This window comes from Dromiciops gliroides, chromosome 1 (genome assembly GCF_019393635.1).
Source record: "Dromiciops gliroides isolate mDroGli1 chromosome 1, mDroGli1.pri, whole genome shotgun sequence".
Classification (NCBI taxonomy): domain Eukaryota; kingdom Metazoa; phylum Chordata; class Mammalia; order Microbiotheria; family Microbiotheriidae; genus Dromiciops; species Dromiciops gliroides.
In genome coordinates this window covers 75,193,145-75,212,516 of record NC_057861.1, presented here as the reverse complement: position 1 = coordinate 75,212,516, position 19,372 = coordinate 75,193,145, and the positions used below count along the sequence as shown (strand labels likewise).

The window sequence follows — 19,372 nt, the reverse complement described above, 5'->3', positions numbered from 1 at the left end:
ATACTAGTAGAGCCAATTCAAATTCCATATGATCATCAAGTCTAGAAACCATCTCACTGGCATTCATCTATTCCTCTAGCAATCATCTGGTTCCACCTCAGTGGTCAGCAACTAAATGGTCAGCAATCCAAGTGGGCAGATTTTAGCAACTAAGCAGGCATTTGTGTAAGTGGAAAAGGGGAAATACGAGGGGTTAGCAAATTCTGATGGTAAATTTATGTACATGTACCACTTAGGGTGTATTCCATGGTGGGAGGAGTTTGCCTATAAATAGTTTGGTATAAATACTCTTAAGTCTTGTATGGGGTATAAATACCCATTTCTGGCTCTGCTCAGGGTCTTTGGGTCCTAGACCTGAGACCAGATTTATTGTGAGACAGGATCCCTCTCTCAATAAACCTATTTTCTACAGCTTGGAGACTTTACTGTTTCTTTTTCTTTGTCGGACATTGAAATTTTCGTGACAGTACAAATATATTTGTAGCAGCTCTTTTCTGGTGGCAAAGAATTAGAAATTAAGGGGATGTCCATCAATTGGGGAATGGCTGAACAAGTTGTGGTATATAAATATAATGGAATACTATTGTGCTATAAGAAATGATGAGCAGGCAGATTTCAGAAAAACCTAGAAAGACTTACATGAACTGATATAAAATGAAATGAGCAGAACCAGGAAAACAGTATACATAGTAGCAGCAATATTGTATGATGATCAGCTGTGAATGACTTAGCTATTCTCAGAAATAAAATAACTGAAGACAGTTCTGAAGGGTTTATAATGAAAAATGCTATCCACCCCCAAAGAGAACTGATAGAGTCTGAATGCAAACTGTCAACCAGGCAAAGCCTACCACTCACATTCAGAGGAGTCCAAGTTAAGTTAAATGCAGAAGGGTTTTATTAGAAAGAAAATTAGACACTAGTGCCAAGGCAAAGTATAAGGAAGCCCCCAGCTTAGGAGAGGCAGTGTCAATTGATGTTTGAAATCCACAAAGAGGAGGTTGGGGTTGCAGTTAGGATTGAGAGTGAACAGTCTTTTCCAGGAAGAGGTGAACAGTCTTTTCTACAGAAGCAGGATGTATTGCAGGAATGGTTGACCACAAGGTTGACTTAAGCCAGTATGAGGTTCACAGCAAAAGTAAGCCAGCAAACACCAGCAAAGGTGTCTGGGAGTGAGCAAGACTTTTGGCTCAGTGTAGGCTCCAGATTAGCTCCTTTCAGCAAACAGGCTTTCTCTGTGTCCAAGGCATCTTCCTGGTAAGGTACTTCATAGAAAACAGGCAGGTTAGTCTCAGGAGAATTTTCACAAAATCAATACATACTCTTAAAAACATAATTTTTCTTGTTTTTTTGTTTTGCTACATATTTTCTTTCACAACATGACTAACACGTTTTATATATTTAATATATTTTGCCTGTCTGCAAAAAAAGAGATGAGGATTGGGAAAATGTCTTTAGATTTCTCAAATGAAGGATCATTGGTAACTTTAGAGAAAGTAGTTTCAGTTAAATCATAAAGTCAGAAGCCAGACTATAGAGTTAAGAAAAGAATGAATAGAAAAGATGTGGAGGAACCTCTAGTAAATGACTTTCTCAAGGATTTAAGTCAAAAAAGGAAGGAAATACATGGAACAATTACTAATAAAGATAGATCAATGAGGGTTTTTTGAGGATAATGGAGGCAGGAGAGTGTTTGTAAACTGGAAGGAAGCAGAAGTCAGAGAGGAGAGGAAGAAAAGGGGCCTAATGAAAAGTAGAGGCAAGGAGAATGGGAAGAAGAGGGAAAGTGTTTTCTCTTTGACTTCCCTATACTGTCCTCTTCTCAGTCCAGTCTGAGGCAGTTCCACTGACTTCTTCAGTTCATCTCATACTACCAAAGCTCCCACTGAACCCATTGTTATGAGTCTCCCCTTTCCTATCATCTTCTTCCACTGTTGCATCATCCCCAACCCTCAACTCAGCATTAGTGTCCCTTGGCTTATCCCTCACCAGCCACCAGCTGGCTGCAAGCATAATCCTCCCTATCAAGGAGTCCAATGCAGACTCTGCCTGAAATTACCTTATTGTCATCTCTGGTTCGGTGCTGTGATGTTACCTTTTTTTCCCCTGATGTATATCATGGGCAGTACCATGGAAATGATCTTTATAACTATCAGCAAAATGCATGTTGTCTCAAATTTCCATTCTCTCCAAGGTGATGTTTCATCTTGACTAAACCCTGCATATGACAAAGGACCTGAGAGCTGATGTTGATGGGAAACAGGATATCCCTTGCCAGCTTTTCTGGAGAAAAAGGGCTGAGACTATCTATTTCAGGTACCTTGGAAGCCCTGGGCCATCTGAGCCCTTTTCATACACCTTCCTGGGCTCCAAGTTGTGGGGACCAATTTTTAATTGGAGAGTGTTAGCTAAGTGGCTTGCCACAATATTGGGGCCAGGAAGGAGACTGGCAGACTCCCTCAAAACAGAGCAGGATTTATTTCACAAGAACGAACTTAAAAAAACACAAACAGGATCAGTAGGATCAAGGGAAAGGAAATAAAATAGGGAAAGGGAAATTTACAATCTGAAAAACACCACCGCCCAGGAATGAGCTGAGAATACACAGCAGCACTCCTGTCACCTTCCAGCTTCCAGCTAGAATGGCGAATTCTCCTCCCTCTTCCCAGAAAACCCCAGGCAGCCCCCAGCCAATTGGATGGCCGCTCTGACAGTCACATGACTGCCATCACTAGGCTTCCAATCATTATAATTTTGCCAGACTCATGTAGGTGTCTATGAGTGGTGATGATGCGAGGTGCCAGCGCCATGGCGATGGCTACAACCAGTGGGTGGAGCACCGTGCCATTTGCGGAGCCCCAGAGACCAGTGTGCATGCGAGGTTGTTTTTTTTTTTAATTCTAGCCAAAAGATGGGGTCATAAAAACCTCAAATAACAATTAATTCTTTACAAAGTCTGCCTTTATGAACCACACCCTGTTTTAGTTAATCCATACTCAAAAGGGTCCCAGGCCTCTATACTTTAGATAAGGACGTAGAAGAGGACAGGACAAAGCTCAAAGTTACATAGGTACTAGCTATACTTGGAGCTCAAGTCTTGGTGGAGACTTAAGGGACTTGGGTCATTTTTTTTAAAAGAGTGAGAGAAAATTCAGGGTCTGTGCTGCAAAGAAAATGAAGTATACTCATGGTTTATGGTACACCCAGAAGGATAGCTGCACATGGATTGGGCAATAGAAAAGGGTCAGGGCAGGGCAGCGCAGACATCGAGGCCCACTAAGGAAGGGGTCAGGGCAGTACATAGAATGAATGGTACAAAGGTGAGAAATGCTCGAGGTTGGGGGTAGAACAACAAACACAGATCAGGGCTATACTGCCCAAGGAGGAATAAGAACTGAACAAAGACTAAGGCTGCTTAGGAACTGCACAATTGGAGTTCTATTATCATGCCCTGATTCCATCAAATTGCTGCCCACCTCTCCCTTCTTACCTCTGCATCTGTGCCGCATCCACATGTAAAAAATAGATATTTGCATTTCAAATGTATAATTCAGGGCCAGGATCCCACCAATCCCTCTCATCCAAGGAAATGACCTGCAAAAACGTACTGAAAGAAGCCCCGAACCTTGAGAGGATGACTGTGATATTGACATCTCTGCTGCCCCCTCCCCATAGCAAGCTTCAAGTACAACTTAGTCCCTCACATGGATATAGCATTCTGAGCAGCTGCGCCCCATGTAGGAGAATAGATAAAACATGGTCCCTGTGGCACCTGAAATTGAACATCATATATATATATATATATATATATATATATATATATGTATATATATATGTACACACATATACATATATAAAACCCCTTTGAAATTCCTATTCCTTAATAAATAAAAACCTTCCTTCATTTAAAACTTTCTTGGATCCTGTTCTTTCCTATCCCTTCCATCTTTTGGCACTCAGTGAAATCTAGCTCCCTCTCAGAGATACTTACTTCATCCCTTGGATGTCCTTTTCAATACTGATTGTACTTTCTTTCCTATTCTCCAACACACTGGTCCTTGAGAGGGAGTCAGAATATTATTTACTCCCATTGCCACTTCCAGACTGCCCCTCCGTTGCCATCACTCAATAATCCTTTCTTCCTTTGAGGCTTACTCTATCTAAAAACACAACCCAATCCATTGACAGTTTCCTATTGCCCTGTAGATCATCTAATCTCCTTTACTCCTCTCAAGAATATTACCATTCTTCCAGTCACACAGATTCAAGACTGTAATGTAATTTTGGGCCCCTTACTCTCCCTTACCCCATATTTGTAATCAGTTGCCAAGTACCCTCTTTCCTAAATTTTACCTCTTAGAAACCCTAGTTTCTTTTCAGACAGTATCCCAACTACCACCTTCTACATATCATCATTCCAAATCATATAAATAGATGCTAGTATCATCTCTCTTTAATTATCTTGTACTTATTTGTCTAGGTTTATAGATTAATTTTCTGTCAATGATAGAATGTAAGCTCCTTGAGGGAAAGGATTTTTTCCCTTTTCTCTTTGTATTCCCAGTACTTAGTTCATTTCCTGACATACAGGGGATATTTAATAAATGCTAGGTAGTGCAGAAGAAGGAGCAGTAGGCCCATAGTCAGGAAAACCTGAGTTCATATCAGGCATCTCACACTCAATAATTCCCAGACCCTGGGCAAGTGACTTAAACATGTTTGCCTTAGTTTTCTCATCTGTAAAATGAGTTGAAGAAGGAAATGGCAAACCACTTCAGTATCTTTGCCAAAAACCACTCAAATGGCATCATGAAGAGTTAGACACAATAGAAATGACTAAACAACAACTCTCATTTTTTGATTGATTGCTTCAAGTATGCTAAATTCCAACCACACTATACCAGTCTCTATCTTTCCTCCTCATCTTGTCTTGTCCCCTTTCCTTGCTTCACTCCTATTGCAAAAATTGTCTTTACCCACCTCCACACCTATCTCATTCCATTTTTTCTTCAAGACCCATCTCGGGGACCATCTCCTCACTGATACCTTTCTTGACCTTTCCCTATCACAAGTAAAAGTGATTTCTCCTTTATTGCCTGGATCTCCCTTTTTATCTATGACTCACTCTCACACAGAATATCATGGTGGCAAGTACAAGTTATCCATTTACCAATGTCAAGTACCAAGTTATCAACATTTCAATTTCTTTCTTCAGCCCAAACCACAAACCAAAGGATATGACCAACTCTTTAAAATGCTGGTTAATTTATACCTTTTTCAATAGTTTTAGGAATTCAAAGATAATTCTTACTCAATCTCTTACTTTTCCTATCCTACACAGGAGCAGGGATTGCCACTGAGGGAGAAAGGGAAAATAGTTTTCTGTAATCCCATAAATCATAGTTCATGCTTTGCACACAAAAAATTGACCAATATATGATGAACGAATGGTTGGGGAAGAAAGGCCATGGATGGACAGGACTGGCCCATCTCAGAGGCCCTCAAAGAAATATAGAGTGGGGGATGGCATGAGGGGGAAATTCCTGTAGTCACATCACTACAAAGGTAGTTGGGAAGAACAGGGTTCAAAAGATGGGCACTGAAGAGAATGGAATATAGTTTGGGGTTTGCAGAGGGGCAAGAGATTCTCCAGCCCAACTGACCAGGGACTGGGAAAAAATCAGGCTTCCAAGATTCTGGATTCCAAAATACTCATCCCCTCCCTGACCAGACATGCCTGATGAAACAGATAGCAAGCCATTGCCCCAGTTTCTCCTCATAATTACCTCGGTATTGCAGGATACATGATAAATAAAATAAAAATACCAGGCTACAAAACACAAGAACCAACACGTAGAAAGATGGGAAACTCTGTGATTCAGCTTCTTTACCTAGGACATAAGTGTACATAAGTCTCAGGACCAAATTATTAATGAAGATCCTTTCAGCATCTTCCCTCTCTACCTCTCACCCTCAGACTCCCACTGAGCTAAAGGCAGGGCCATAGCTCTGGCTGAATTCTAGGACCCTTTGGTCCCTGGTACTCTCTGCCCCAGCTTTCCATCCCATAACAGACATTCCTCCCCCTTCCACCAATAACAGTATCATGCCCATATCCCCTTTCTCTATCCCCATTTTAGGCCATATCATCTGGTTTTAGCCCAGATAATGGGCTATTTGTGAGATACAACATTAGGTTGCATCATAGCACAGAGCCTAAGTGGGGTTGGAGGCCAGTTTCGTGTACTTTTGGATGGATGTTAAATACTCACAAGATCTCAGAGTTAGAAGGGTATCTCAGAGACCCATCTCGTTTAACACATACTGGAACCAGAATTTCCCCATAAACTCTCCCTATAAATGATAATCTAGCCTTTTCTAAAAGACTCACAGTGAAAGGGGCATCTGGGTGGGATAGTAGATAGAACACCAGCCCTGGAACCAGAAAGACCTGAGTTCAAATACAGCCACAGTCACTTAATTCCTGTGTAATCATGGGCAAGTTACTTAACCCCAATTTTCTCCCCCCAAAAGAGTCCCAACTAAAGACTTACAGGGAGGAGGAGCCAACCACCTCCCATGGGGCATCCCTTTCACTTTGATATTGCTCTAATCTTTAGCAAGTTTTTCCATACATCTAGCTTAAACTTCTTTTGAACCTGGTACCCAAAGAGGACAAGCTGCTGTGAAACCCTCTGAGTAGGGAGAAGGACCTTGAACTGTGTTAGACCCAGAGTCAGCTTGAAACTGAGAATACATGGACATGCCATTACATCTGTATCTAGTATATACATTATTTTCTTCTTTTAGGTAAAGTATTTGAGATGGCTATGACCTTGTGAGTTTCAAAAGATGCCATCAGGGAGCTGGAATCCTTGCAATGATTTGCTAGAAGCCAAATGGCAAAAAGCAAATTCCCAAGGAACCTAAAGAATTCAGCCCAGTAGGAATATAGATGCAAACTCATCCATCTATAGGCTAAGTCACATTTGGAAATCACTTTGGTAGGACCAGTGCTTTTTAGAAATTCTCATAAGTTGAGGCAACTAGGTGGCACAGTGGATAAAGCACTGGCCCTGGATTCAGGAGGACCTGATTTCAAATCTAGCCTCATACACTTGACACTTACTAGTTGTGTGACCCTGGGCAAGTCACTTAACCCTCATTGTCCTGAAAAAAAAGGAAAAGAAATTCCCATAAGTTTGAGCTTACTTTTCCTACAGTTCCCTGAGACTGAGATGCCATAAACTAGAATGTGCTCCCAGGTATTGGGAAGAAATATTTATAATTCTATTCTTATAATAGTTTAGTAAATATTCCTTTCTAAAAGCTAAGTGATATTACTTGGTTAAATAGAACTGGGGTGCTGATCAGTGGCACTTAATAGTGGAGGAAACACAACAGGGTATTGGCTCTAGTTGAAAGCAATAGAGAAGGATACCCCCCAACTGTTCCTCAAAGGCACTGAGAGAAGATGTCATTCGCCTTACTCTCGAAGACTAAGGTAAGAAAACTGCTATACCTTTATCATAAGATCATAGATTTAGACCCAGAAGAGACAAAAAAAGGATGTCAAGTCTAAACTTCTTCTCTTACAGATAAGGAAACTGAGTCACAGAGAAGCAAAATGACTTCTCCAGGTCTACATATACATTATTTTAGGTGGAACTTGAACCCATGTCTTTCTGATTCCATATACAGTTCTGTAGCCATTGCACCCTAAATGTTAGTCCTAAATTAGGTCATGGAAAGGGACCTTTGAGATCAACTAGTACAATCCCCTCATTTTACAGATGAGGGATTGAACCCTATAGAGGTAAATCGACTAGTCTAAGATCATTCACGTTGTAAATTGGAGAGCCAGGATTTGAACCCATTTGGGAGTTTTTGACTCTGAAATCAGTACCATTTTGCCTCCTAAAATTAACATTCTATTGCAACTTGGACTCAATCCAAGCTTTGATGCACCCAAACCAAAAAGTATGGTATTAAAATAGGTTTAATTTTCCCCATTTTGTTCCCAACACCATGCTCCCATCCCACTTTACCTTATGATTATTCCATGTCCTCAGACACAGAAAGCAAGAATTTATAGACTGACTATATTCTCCAAGTCCCAATATGTTCCTTTGCCAAATTAGTTGGGAAGTGCTATTCTCCATCAATCTCAATATCTACTCATCTGGTAGTCTTGTTCCCTGCTTTCTGTGTGCCTGCCATGACTTCTGGGAGTTACAGCCTTGGGAGAAGAGTTAAGAAAGAAAAGGGCATGGGAGAGAGAAAAGGCATAAAATGGTGTTCCTCCTCCTACAGCCCTCCCTTCTCATTCCTTCTTTTTCTTACATCTCACTTCCCTTCTCCTTATCAATCCCTCCTACGGAGTTTGTTTGGAATTTCACTCTGTATTCCCAGATCCTTAGCTTGTCATGCCCCAAGACTATTATGTCTCAGCACTTTGGTGTGGAAACACCCTGGAGATTCCCAGAGAACAGCTGGACAATAATCTGAGAGAATCCAGAGAAGGATGACCAGGAAGGTCCTTGAAATCATGTAATAAGACAAAACTGGTGAAGTTTAGCATCCTTATTCTGCTAGGTTAGTGGTTAGCATGGCTTGGAGAAGACAAGACTTACCCAGGGCATGATAGTTATCTACAAATTTGAACCATGCTTGAAAAAAGGGATTAGTCTTGTTCTGATTGTCCCTCTGAGACAGAATTAGTGATAATGGCTAAAAGCTGCAGAGAAGATAATATAAGCTTGATGTCAGTAGAAACTTCTTAATGACCAAAACTATCCAGAAGTGGTAATGGCTGCCTCTCCCAGGGAGGCAGCAGGACTTGTCACTAGAAGTCTTTGAGCAAAGGCTGGAAGCTCTATTAAATTCATCCAACATTCATTAAGCAATTTCCCTGTGCAAGGCATAAGGCTAGGGGCAAAGATAGAAGCCAAATGAAAATAGGTACCTGGTGGGCATGTAAAGAGAGATTTCTTATTCAGAAAGATGATGGAATAGATAAGCTTTGAGTTCCCTTCCAACTAGGATATCCTGTGATTATGTTGATAACAGAGCTGGGAAGACAGTCTCTCCTTCCACCTTCCCCATATATGCGCACATCATACCCAGCCCAGGTCCCAGCTCCTCACCTAAGACCTTCAGCTCCATGTCAGCTTCCTCTTGGTGAAAACCATCCCCAAAAAGACACGTGTACCTTCCTGCATCCAAGTATCTCACATCCCGTATCTTCAGGGTGACATTCCCACTTGTGATAGCATCTCTCAACAGCTCTGTCCTCTCTTGGTAATTAGGGGCCTGGTCTCCAAACTGATCCTCCCCATCTCGATAGATGTGTACCATGTGAGTGGATTGGAACCAGATCACCTCCATGTGCTGAGCACTCTGGGATGGGGACAGGTAACATGGTAATTCTGCCTCTCCCCCAAGTGGGGCCTGGATGGATTCTGCAGGTCCAATCACTGAGAACTGTCCTGTTCAATCAGGCAAAGAAGAGAAGAAGATGGAAGGATATACAAGGTTTATGTGAGAGGAAGGTGAAGGACAGAACCCTAATATGAGATAGGAAATGGGACAATAATGAAAGTGGGGAGTAAGGAAGGATGGGAAAATTTTAAGGAAGCAACTAAATAGTGGACAATATACCATGACAATGAGAATACCACAGCAGAGAGAAAAGGGGAAGTTGAGAAAATCTCCAGAAGAGACTAGGAGAGTGTTAGGGAATGGATTGAGAGAACAAGAATGTTAGGTTGGGATGGAATTTCCATATTCTCAACCTTCAGTGTTTTAGAACCCTAGTCATAGCTCCTGAGAACCAGAAAGAAGCAAGTACACTTACTTGAGGACAGTGTTGGCATCTTGAGGATGATGATAAAGGTAATCACAAAATTGGAGAGAAAGGAAGCTGAGGGACTGAGAATCTCAGTCACACCTGGGAGAAGACATGGGAAGGTATTAGTGATTGATGTGTATTTGAGCATGGGATGATAAATAATTATGACAGAGAGATTGGGGGCAGTGTGTCTGTGAGAAGAAAACAGGAAGCTAATGGCTAATTGAGATCAGTATCTCTGACTGGGATACAGAAAGACTGTGACTGATAAGAACATGGGATATCATTAGCTATGACTAGGAGACAGGGCATCAGTAGCTTTTAAAATATATATAGAATCTGAATGCTTACCACCTTAAGGAGGGGAGAGAGGAGAGAGGGAAGGAGGTATAGAATTTGGAACTCAAAAATTTCAATTAAAATGTTTATTACATTTCAATTAAATGTTTATTAAAAATGAAAGGACACAGGGAGTCATCAGTGTGATAATTGTCAGTTCCCTCCATCAATCCTATTCCAAGCTGTCTCTCTGTGCCTCTTTACTTCAAAAACTGCCCACAAAATCCTATGTCATTCTTGCACCCAGAACCAAACCTATGGCCTCCTTCTTCTCCCCAGAGCCTTCTCTAGTGCTCCAGAGGACTTTCTCAGATGACATCAATCTCACATTTCCAACTCTTGTCTCTTGTCCAGACTCCCCCAGGTCTTAACTCCTCCTGTTCTTGCCTGCTTCAAGACTGAACTACTCTGCCTAGTATAAGCTTCAATTTAAAGGAAAGGCCTTAAGTAGAATCATCTGCCTGCCTCAGCAGGCTTCTCTCCAGTCACTGATACTCTGTCTGGACTCATGCTTCAGTGGTTAACATAGTCCTACCCTCTCACTCTCCAGTCTAGTGATTCTGAAACCACGTGTGTCAGTACCTAAACTCTATTCTCCATCCCTGACTGATGAGCCCCTTATTCCTATTGTCTTCACTGAAAAACCCTAAATGTCCCACTCCCATATATACCAGTTCTTTTTTTGTTTGTTTGTTTTGTTTTGTTTTGTTTTTAGTGAGGCAATTGGGGTTAAGTGACTTGCCCAGGGTCACACAGCTAGTAAGTGTTAAGTGTCTGAGGCCAGATTTGAACTCAGGTACTCCTGAATCCAGGGCCAGTGCTCTATCCACTGTGCCATCTAGCTGCCCCTATATACCAGTTCTTTTTACTGTGCTCTCTGAAATTCCAGCTCCCTAGTTAACAAACTTGCTGTCATTTAAACTTTTTCCTTTCCTTCCCTACATCTATTTGTTCTCACTAAAACCTGAATCCCCTCTAAAGATAGTATTTCTTTAGCCACTATTTCTATTACTGATTGTAAGGTCACTCACACTGTGCCTCCCCCAACCCCATACATTGATGAACATATTGGACACTTAGGTAAGAAGAAAAGTCAGGGAAACCAACATGTATCATTTCTAGTATATGTATACAATTCCACTGGGAATGATATAGACTTTACAGCATCCTTGCGCCTATTTGGGTGATAGCTATTGCCTACCTATTGACTTATGTTTTAGAACGTCTAATGAAAGAGGTGTTATAGCTACTCACAATCAGCACATCTTTCATTTGAGAGAAAAACTAAAATACACCTTGCAAAATTAGACATGACTGAAAGAAAAGGTAATGTGATGTGAGAGTACACTGAGAAGACTTTCAACAAGAAGATAGAGTTCTGTTTAGAAACCTTGACATTCTAGGGACTCACACAAGTTAGTTGACTGAGGCAAGGCTAACCCATACTAAGTTGTTGAGAGATTGGGCAACTTGTCTTTAAACAGAATAGCCCCAAAAGATATGAGAACCTATCAAGGTTATTCATCACAACTACCTGTTACCCTGGGAGACTTAATTGAATTTTTCAATGAGAAGACGGAAACAATTCACTTCAGTGAATGTTGAGCAAAAGAGGTCATCCACCAGTAGTACAAAGACTGTCTGGTCCAGATATGGGAAATGAAAGTGTTTAGTCTAATGGAGAAAAAAAACACACTATGTGTACTTTTATAAGGCAAGAGGATTGAAGCCCAAAGGCAATTCCCTTCTATGCAAGAACTGCTACTATAGCGTCTCCTAGGGTACAAATATATGCATAGACAAACACACTGACAGCTGTTATTAGCCTGTTATTAGCCCAAGTGTAGACTAATGAGTCTATAATGATCTTAATGGTCAGCCCATCATCTGCTAGTTCAGGTATAGAGGCAAAGAGATCAGCCACTCAGAAGAGAACTAGACCCACCAGACAAGTTAGGGGACTAACTTAAAGGTGAACCTAAAGAAATGGTTATACTTTTATTCAGGTGAGAATATTAGAGATTGCTCATGGGAAATGTGCCTTGTATGTAACTGTGTATGTTCATTGCTTCACATGTTGATTATTGCATGTCTGAGTATGCTTGTTTGTTGTTTGACTGTTCTGTTCATGTGACTTCTGGGTTATGTTTCTATTAGAGCAATGCCCATTACTGACTTATATGTGTTATATATATATATGTGTGTGTGTGTACATACATACATATATACACATATATATACACACATACATACATATACACATATATATACACACATACATATATATATACACATACACACACGCACACATATACACACAGCGCCCTGTGTGTCAAGATAATGGAATGTGGTAGATAAAGGGATTTAGCAGATACTCAAAGGCCCACCTGGAAATTAATCTAGACTGATTGAATTAAGTGAGAGGGATTGACTGCTGATTAGCCTACTTCCAGTTAACTAGATTGTAAGCACATCTGGCTAGCCCTTAAGAGGGTATTGTTCTCAGAAGCTAAAAACTTTGAACTTAACTGGAGACCACCTTTGGGTCCAGTGAACCAATGAATTTGAATGACGCCAGCCAGTCAGCTTGAAAAACCTCCCATTTCTGGGAGGAGAACATGAAGGAGGAAGTTGATGCTGACAGAGGACTTCTTCCTTTTTTGGTTCAAGACATCGGTGTGGTGGCAGGACTTCATGTGGGGTGATTAGGAAGGCTAGGATTTCCATGCTATAAGGAATCTGATCTCAATCTTTCTCTCTCTTTACTATCTTATATCTTTTAATAAACCCTTAAAAGCCTAAATTCTTGGTGAATTTATCAGTGATTTTAGCCAGTTTACCCCCAAAACTGGGGGAACAGATTAGAACCTACATTTAGAATTTTAAAATACACAATATATATGTTATATATCATTGTTGATTTATATGCTAGTCATCATTATTTTTAGTAGCAATAACAATAACTAGCCTTCACAAAGCACTTTAAGTTTTGGAAAGAATTTTACATGGTTTGTATCATTTAACTCTTGTAAAAATGTGGTGAAACAGTCTTATTATTGTGGCCATTTTATAGCTAAAGAAATTAAGAATGAAAGAGGTTTTGTGACTTGCCCAGAGTAACATGGCTAGGAAGTATCTGAGGTAGGATTCAAACTCAGGTCCTCTTGATTCCAAATCCAGTGTTCTCTCTACTATACCATCCAATCTTTAATTTTTTAAAAATGTAGTTATATTGATATCTTTATTGTTACAGGAATCAAAGTTTAATTTTTTTAGCTATTCTTTGCTTCATTGTTTGCAATAATCTGATGTGTATTGTGAAACATATCCACATTCTGTTAAGCTGTACCTAAATTATGTTCTGCTTATAACTTATCTATGTTATCCCTGGATACTTTACTTAGTGACATTCTATTGTATGTACAGTTAATTAATATCGATTTTCTTGTGGGTATTCAATGATACTAGTAGTAGTAGTAGTAGGCCTCCACCAGTTTCAGACGACCATGGATCAGCACCTTGAAGAGCCACAGGCAACAGTGTGGCTGTGCAGTCCGATACGGGAGCCGTAGCTCCCGAGTGACTTATAACTGGTAGCTGCCGCATCCCGTGTTGTATCTACCCCATGAGGAGTAGCTGGAGTGTCCACTACAGGGCGCTGGCCTGGGCGGATCAATATGGAAAACAAGCTGTTGCCCATGCAGCAGGTTTTCCCTCTCTGTGACACTGGTAGATCCAAAGGAGAGGCAGAACCAATACAGTTTGGCACCAGTGACACCACAGGAGTTGCCAGAGGGATATGATGTGCAACATCCAACTGCCTAAGGGACTTGGATTCCTGATTTTTCCTAGGGGTTAACTCCCAAAGCCTTTCCCATATATGGGTATAGCCGCAAGGCAGCAGAGGTTTAAAATCAGGGTTTCCTTCCCCTAGGCAGGTTGCCTGCCCAGGCTAACGAGCCCCACCTGCCCGAAGCGACTGGTTTTAAGGCACCAGTGACTCGCCTTGACCCTTCCCACATTTCTGTAACACATTTCTGTAACTGTTGATTGGTGGAAAGACAGAGAAAGGAGTAGAAAATGGTGTGAGTCAAGATTAGAAGAAAGAATAGTGGTTGGAGACCCCCTGGAGTCTCTTGTGGGTAACTGACTAGTGGAAAGTTACACAGATTATACAAAGTGAACCAGGAAGGGCAGAGAGGACATGTGAGGGTTGGAACATAAAAAGGGAAAAGGCACAAAGGTAGGAGAGCAGAGGATACATGGTACAGGGACAGAGAAGGGGCCAGTTTGGCTAGACTGTAAAATGTGTAGAGAATAAGAGGCCATCAGGCTAGAAAGATTTCTGATCATGCAGGACAATTCAATAGAACACCCAGAGGTGACCTTCTAGCTCACTGGATGTCACTAGTTTGGTGGACCTAGGAAATAAACTAGAAGCAGTAGAAAAATCACCTCTACACCATCACTGAAAAAGGAAGCATCCAGCATTGCTTGGAAATTTCTGAGGAAGAGAGAATCTCCCACCCCCAGGAGCAGCCCATTTCACTTTTGGATATCTCTTATTGTGAGGAAATGGTTTCCTTTCCTTGGCTGATCTGAAATCTGCCTCTGCCACTTTTCTCATTGCTCCTAGTTCTGACCCTTGGGGCCAAGAATATCTTCTCATTTATTTCCTACATGAAACTTCTTCAAATATTTGAAGATGACAAATACCCCCACTCTCACCCCAACCCAAGTTTCCTTTTCACTAGGCAAAATTGAACTAAACTCAATAAAATATTTTCACATTCATTCAAATTTAACAAGTATTTATTTGGTGTTTATTATTTGACTGGCACTGTGTAAGCACAGTGGGATAAAAAATACAAAGAGAAAGAAAAGTAATTCTTGCCTTCAGGGAGCTCCCATTCTGTTTGTTACTGCTTATTCTAATTAAGGTCTCACAGGGAAATATTTGTGAGGTGCTATGCTGGCCTGGGGTTAGGAAGACTGAACACTCCTAGTCCTGAGTTTCTGTGCTCTTCACTAAGCCAGACTGAATGATTTTCAGCTCACCAATGGCCTTACTGAAATTGAGTACCTAGAACCAAAGATGTTACTGTAGACATTGTCTGATCTAGACAGATTCCAATGACCCAATATCCCTTCCTATCCTCTGAGCACAATGCCAAGGCAGCCAGATTCTATTCCAATCACTATCCTATGCCCTCTATTCCATGCAATCCCTTCTAGCTACTTTATCCCCCAATTTTGTAATGTTCAGGACACTTCCTCTAGTTTACCCTATTCATATCCCTCACCTGCTCTCCCCTATTGCATCCATTCCTCCTCATTCAACCTACCCTGATTGTTTCAGCCTTTGATGATCTGCTCCACCTCTGCTAGGATGGATAAAAGAGCTTCTCAGGCTCAGAAACTAGGAAAACTATGAATTCTGTCTGATCCCTGGCATTATGCCAGACATTGCCCCTTCCCCAGGGTCCAGCTGTCCAGAAAGAGAAGGAACCAGTGTGAGCTGAAGGTGGTTGGGGAATGGGGGTAGAGAAAAAATCAGGCTAAGGATAGAAGCCAAATTTACCTCCTACCTTACCTGAGCTGAATACTTGTGGCTGCTGATCTGTGTGCAGATTCTTTTGCTGAGTGTCTTCACTCTGCAGGAGCATTTCTCCTGGATGCTGTCTTGGATGGGAATTAGTCATGGTATGGAAAGCAGATCTCCACTGTTTCACTTCTGTCTCCTTTACTCACTCTCCATTATCTCCTCCTTTCCCCTAGGCAAGGCATGAACATGTTTATTCCCAAAAAGGGAGATTCCCCTAGAACTGGGTTCTATCCAGCTCCCACTCCACCTTGTGAAACCTGTTCCACACCTCATGTGGTGTCAGCATGATGTAACCCAGATCACTCCTACCCCCACCTCAACACACAAACTCCTTCCAGGCCTTATATCCTGTCACTGCCACTCTCCACTGTCATATCTCTGTTTAGGAGATGTGCCATTAGTTATGATTTCTTTTCTTTATATCCCTAGCCCTTAGCAGTGTGCCTGGCACATATTAGATGCTTAATAAATTTATTAAATAAATTTAATAAATTAAATGGATTAAGAAATATTAGATGCTTAATAAATTCTGGACTTAACTAGACTTCAGTTCCAAATATAATCTTCTCTACACTATAACATGGTGTCTTCCAAACTTAGAGTGGATTTCACAAAAGAATAATATAGACTATTCTTGTATCAAGAGAGGACTCTTTCCTTTATTTTGGGCTGGAATTATGATTTCATCCATTTAGGGAATGACTAGTGTGGAAAATTCATCTGCTAATTCAAGTACCTTAGAAAGTGACTTGGGGCAGTGAGAGGTTAAATGACTTGCCCATGGTCACGTAGCTGGTGTGTGTCAGAGGCAAGACTTTCTGAGCTCAAGGCTGGCCTCCTGGCCACTACATCATGCTGCCTCTTAGATCTTTTATTATTGCATATTCATGTGTTACTCTTAGAGGCAAGACTCTTACACCAGTCTATTAACTCTCTTAGTTTCAGGTTTAATATTGAGACAAAATGAAGCACTTGCAAGTCATTGAATATTTAACACTACACATTTAAAATTATTTGCCCTAATGTAGTAAGGATATGCAATAAGGACACAGTGGCTCTTGGTTCCTCTGGATGCAGTCCCTTGTCTCTTCAAGAAATGTATCTGATCAGTCAGTGGTGACTCATGTAGTCTCAGGCACCCACTAAGCCTGAGAGGTGATGATTACACATGACTGGGGCCTTTGTGCCCAAAGACTAGGATGCTCTATCAGGGAAGCTGGAGCTAATCAGAATTTGTGGAGGGGAGGAAGCTAGATCTGGAAGTTGGGGAAGCTGCATCAGGAAACTGCTAGTCCTACCAAAGACTGGGACCTAAAATCAAACATGAAAGGGCTGGAGCATGAGCAAGAAGGCATAACAAAAGAAGGACATGACCAGAGCTGTGACTGTAAGATAATGTCTTCTGGTTTTAGGGTCAACATATAAGGAAGGAATAGGAGAAAGGGGGTCAGCAATGATTCTTAGGGGAGGCATACCCTTGAGAATCATAAAAAGGTAAACAGGAAAAAAAAATCATGAGGAACATTAAAAGGTTAAACTGTTTACATTCATACATGAGAAAATAATACTTCAAAAAAAAAAAAAAACCCAAAACCAAAAAAACCCACACTAGGCCAAATTGTAAAAGAGGTAAAAAATTCTATGAGAGGATTACATTGAAAAGCAGAATGTCCAAATGAAAAAGAGGCATGAAAATTTACTGAAGAATAAAGCTCCTTAAAATGTTGAATTGGCCAAATGGAAAAAGAGCTGCAAAAGCTCACTGAAGAAAATAATTCATTAACAATTAGAATTGAGCAAGTGGAAGCTAATGACTTTATGAGACACCAAGAAACAACAAAACCAAAACAATGAAAAAATAGAAGATAATTTGAAATCACTGGAAATTACTGGAAAAACAACTGATTTGGAAAATAGATCCGGGAGAGATAATTTGAAAATTATTGGATTACCTGAGAGTCATGATCAAAAAAAGAACCTAGACATCACCTTTCAAGAAATTATCCAGGAAAACTACCCTGATATTCTAGAACCAGAGGATAAAGTAGAACTTGAAAGAATCCACTATTTACCTCCTGAAAGAGATCCCAAAATGAAAACTCCCAGGAACATTTTAGCTAAATTCCAGAGCTTCCAGGTCAAGGAGAAAATATTACAAGTAGCCAGAAAGAAACAATTCATGTATTGTAGAGCCACAGTCAGGGTAACACAAGATTTAGTAGCTTCTCCATTAAAGGCTTGGAATATGATATTCCGGAGGGCAAAGGAACTGGGATTACAACCAAGAATCACCCAACCAGCAAAATGGAATATATTCCTTCAGGGAGAAAAATGAGCATTCAATGAAAAAGAGGATTTTCAGGCATTACTGATGAAAAGACCAGAGCTGAATATAAAATTTGACTTTCACACACAAGACTCAAGAAAAGCATAAAAAGGCAAATGGAAAGAGAAATCACAAGGGATTTTAAAAGGTTAAACTATTTACATTCCTACATGGGAAAATTATACTTCTAACTCGCAAGAACTTTTCCATTATTAGGGTAACTGGAAGGAGTATATGTAGACAGAGGGCACAAATGTGAGTTGAATATGAAGCTATGATACTTTAAAAAAAATAAAATTAGGGAGTGATTGAGAAATTCATTGAGAAAAAGAGAAAGGGAGAGGTGGAATGGGGTAAATTATATCACATAAAAGAAGCAAGAAAAAGCTTATACAGTAGAGGGGAAGATGTGGGAATTGAACCTTAGTCTCATCAGAATTGGCTCCAAAAGGGAATAATGTACACACCCAATTGCGTATAAAAATCTATATTACTATGCAGGAAAGTAAGAGGGGAAGGGCATAAGAGGAGGTGTGGGGTGATAGAAGGGAGGACAGATTGGAGAAGGAGGCAGAAACAAAACACTTTTGAGGAGGGACAGGGTGAAAAGAGAGAGAATAAATGGGAGGGAGAGAATAAAATGGAGGAAAATACAGTTAGCAATAGTGACTGTGAAAAAAAATTTGAAGCAAGTTTTTCTGATAAAGGTCTCATTTTTCAAAAATATAAAGAACTGAGTTAAATTTATAAAAACAGGAGGTATTCCCCAATTGATAAATGATCAAAAGATATGAACAGTTTTCAGATGAAGTAATCAAAGCTATCTATAGCCATATAAAAAAAATTCTCTAAGTCACAATTAATTGGAGAAATGCAAATCAAAACCATCTGCAAATTTGTCATATAAATTATTTATATAAATTGATATGTATTTGTTATTTATAAAACAGTTATTTAAGAAATAACATATTTAGGTATATCTAAATGTAATTATGTAGAAAATTTACATTATATATACAATATATATGTCTTTATATATCTGTTTGATACATGTATAAAATATAATTATATATCACAAATAAAATAAAAAGGTTTTAAAATGATGGAAAATGCTATCCATCCCCAGACAAAGAACTGATGGTGTCTGAATACAGATTGAAACATATTTTTTAAATTTTCTTTATTTTTCTTCATTTTTTTTGGTCTGTTTTCTTTCACAACATGACTATCATGGAAGTGTTTTACATGACTA

The 19,372-nt window shown here is 40.1% G+C and overlaps 1 protein-coding gene across 1 annotated transcript; it reads right to left on the bottom strand.

Annotated features, from left to right (window-relative positions):
* Positions 1-9,054: 9,054 nt before the first annotated feature.
* Positions 9,055-15,891, bottom strand: LOC122745687 (myelin-oligodendrocyte glycoprotein-like). Its single transcript, XM_043991106.1, has 3 exons — positions 15,783-15,891; positions 9,857-9,949; positions 9,055-9,488 (listed from the first exon to the last, which is right to left on the bottom strand). The coding sequence occupies exons 1-3, from the start codon at positions 15,889-15,891 to the stop codon at positions 9,055-9,057; spliced, it is 636 nt and encodes a 211-aa protein (XP_043847041.1).
* Positions 15,892-19,372: the final 3,481 nt, after the last annotated feature.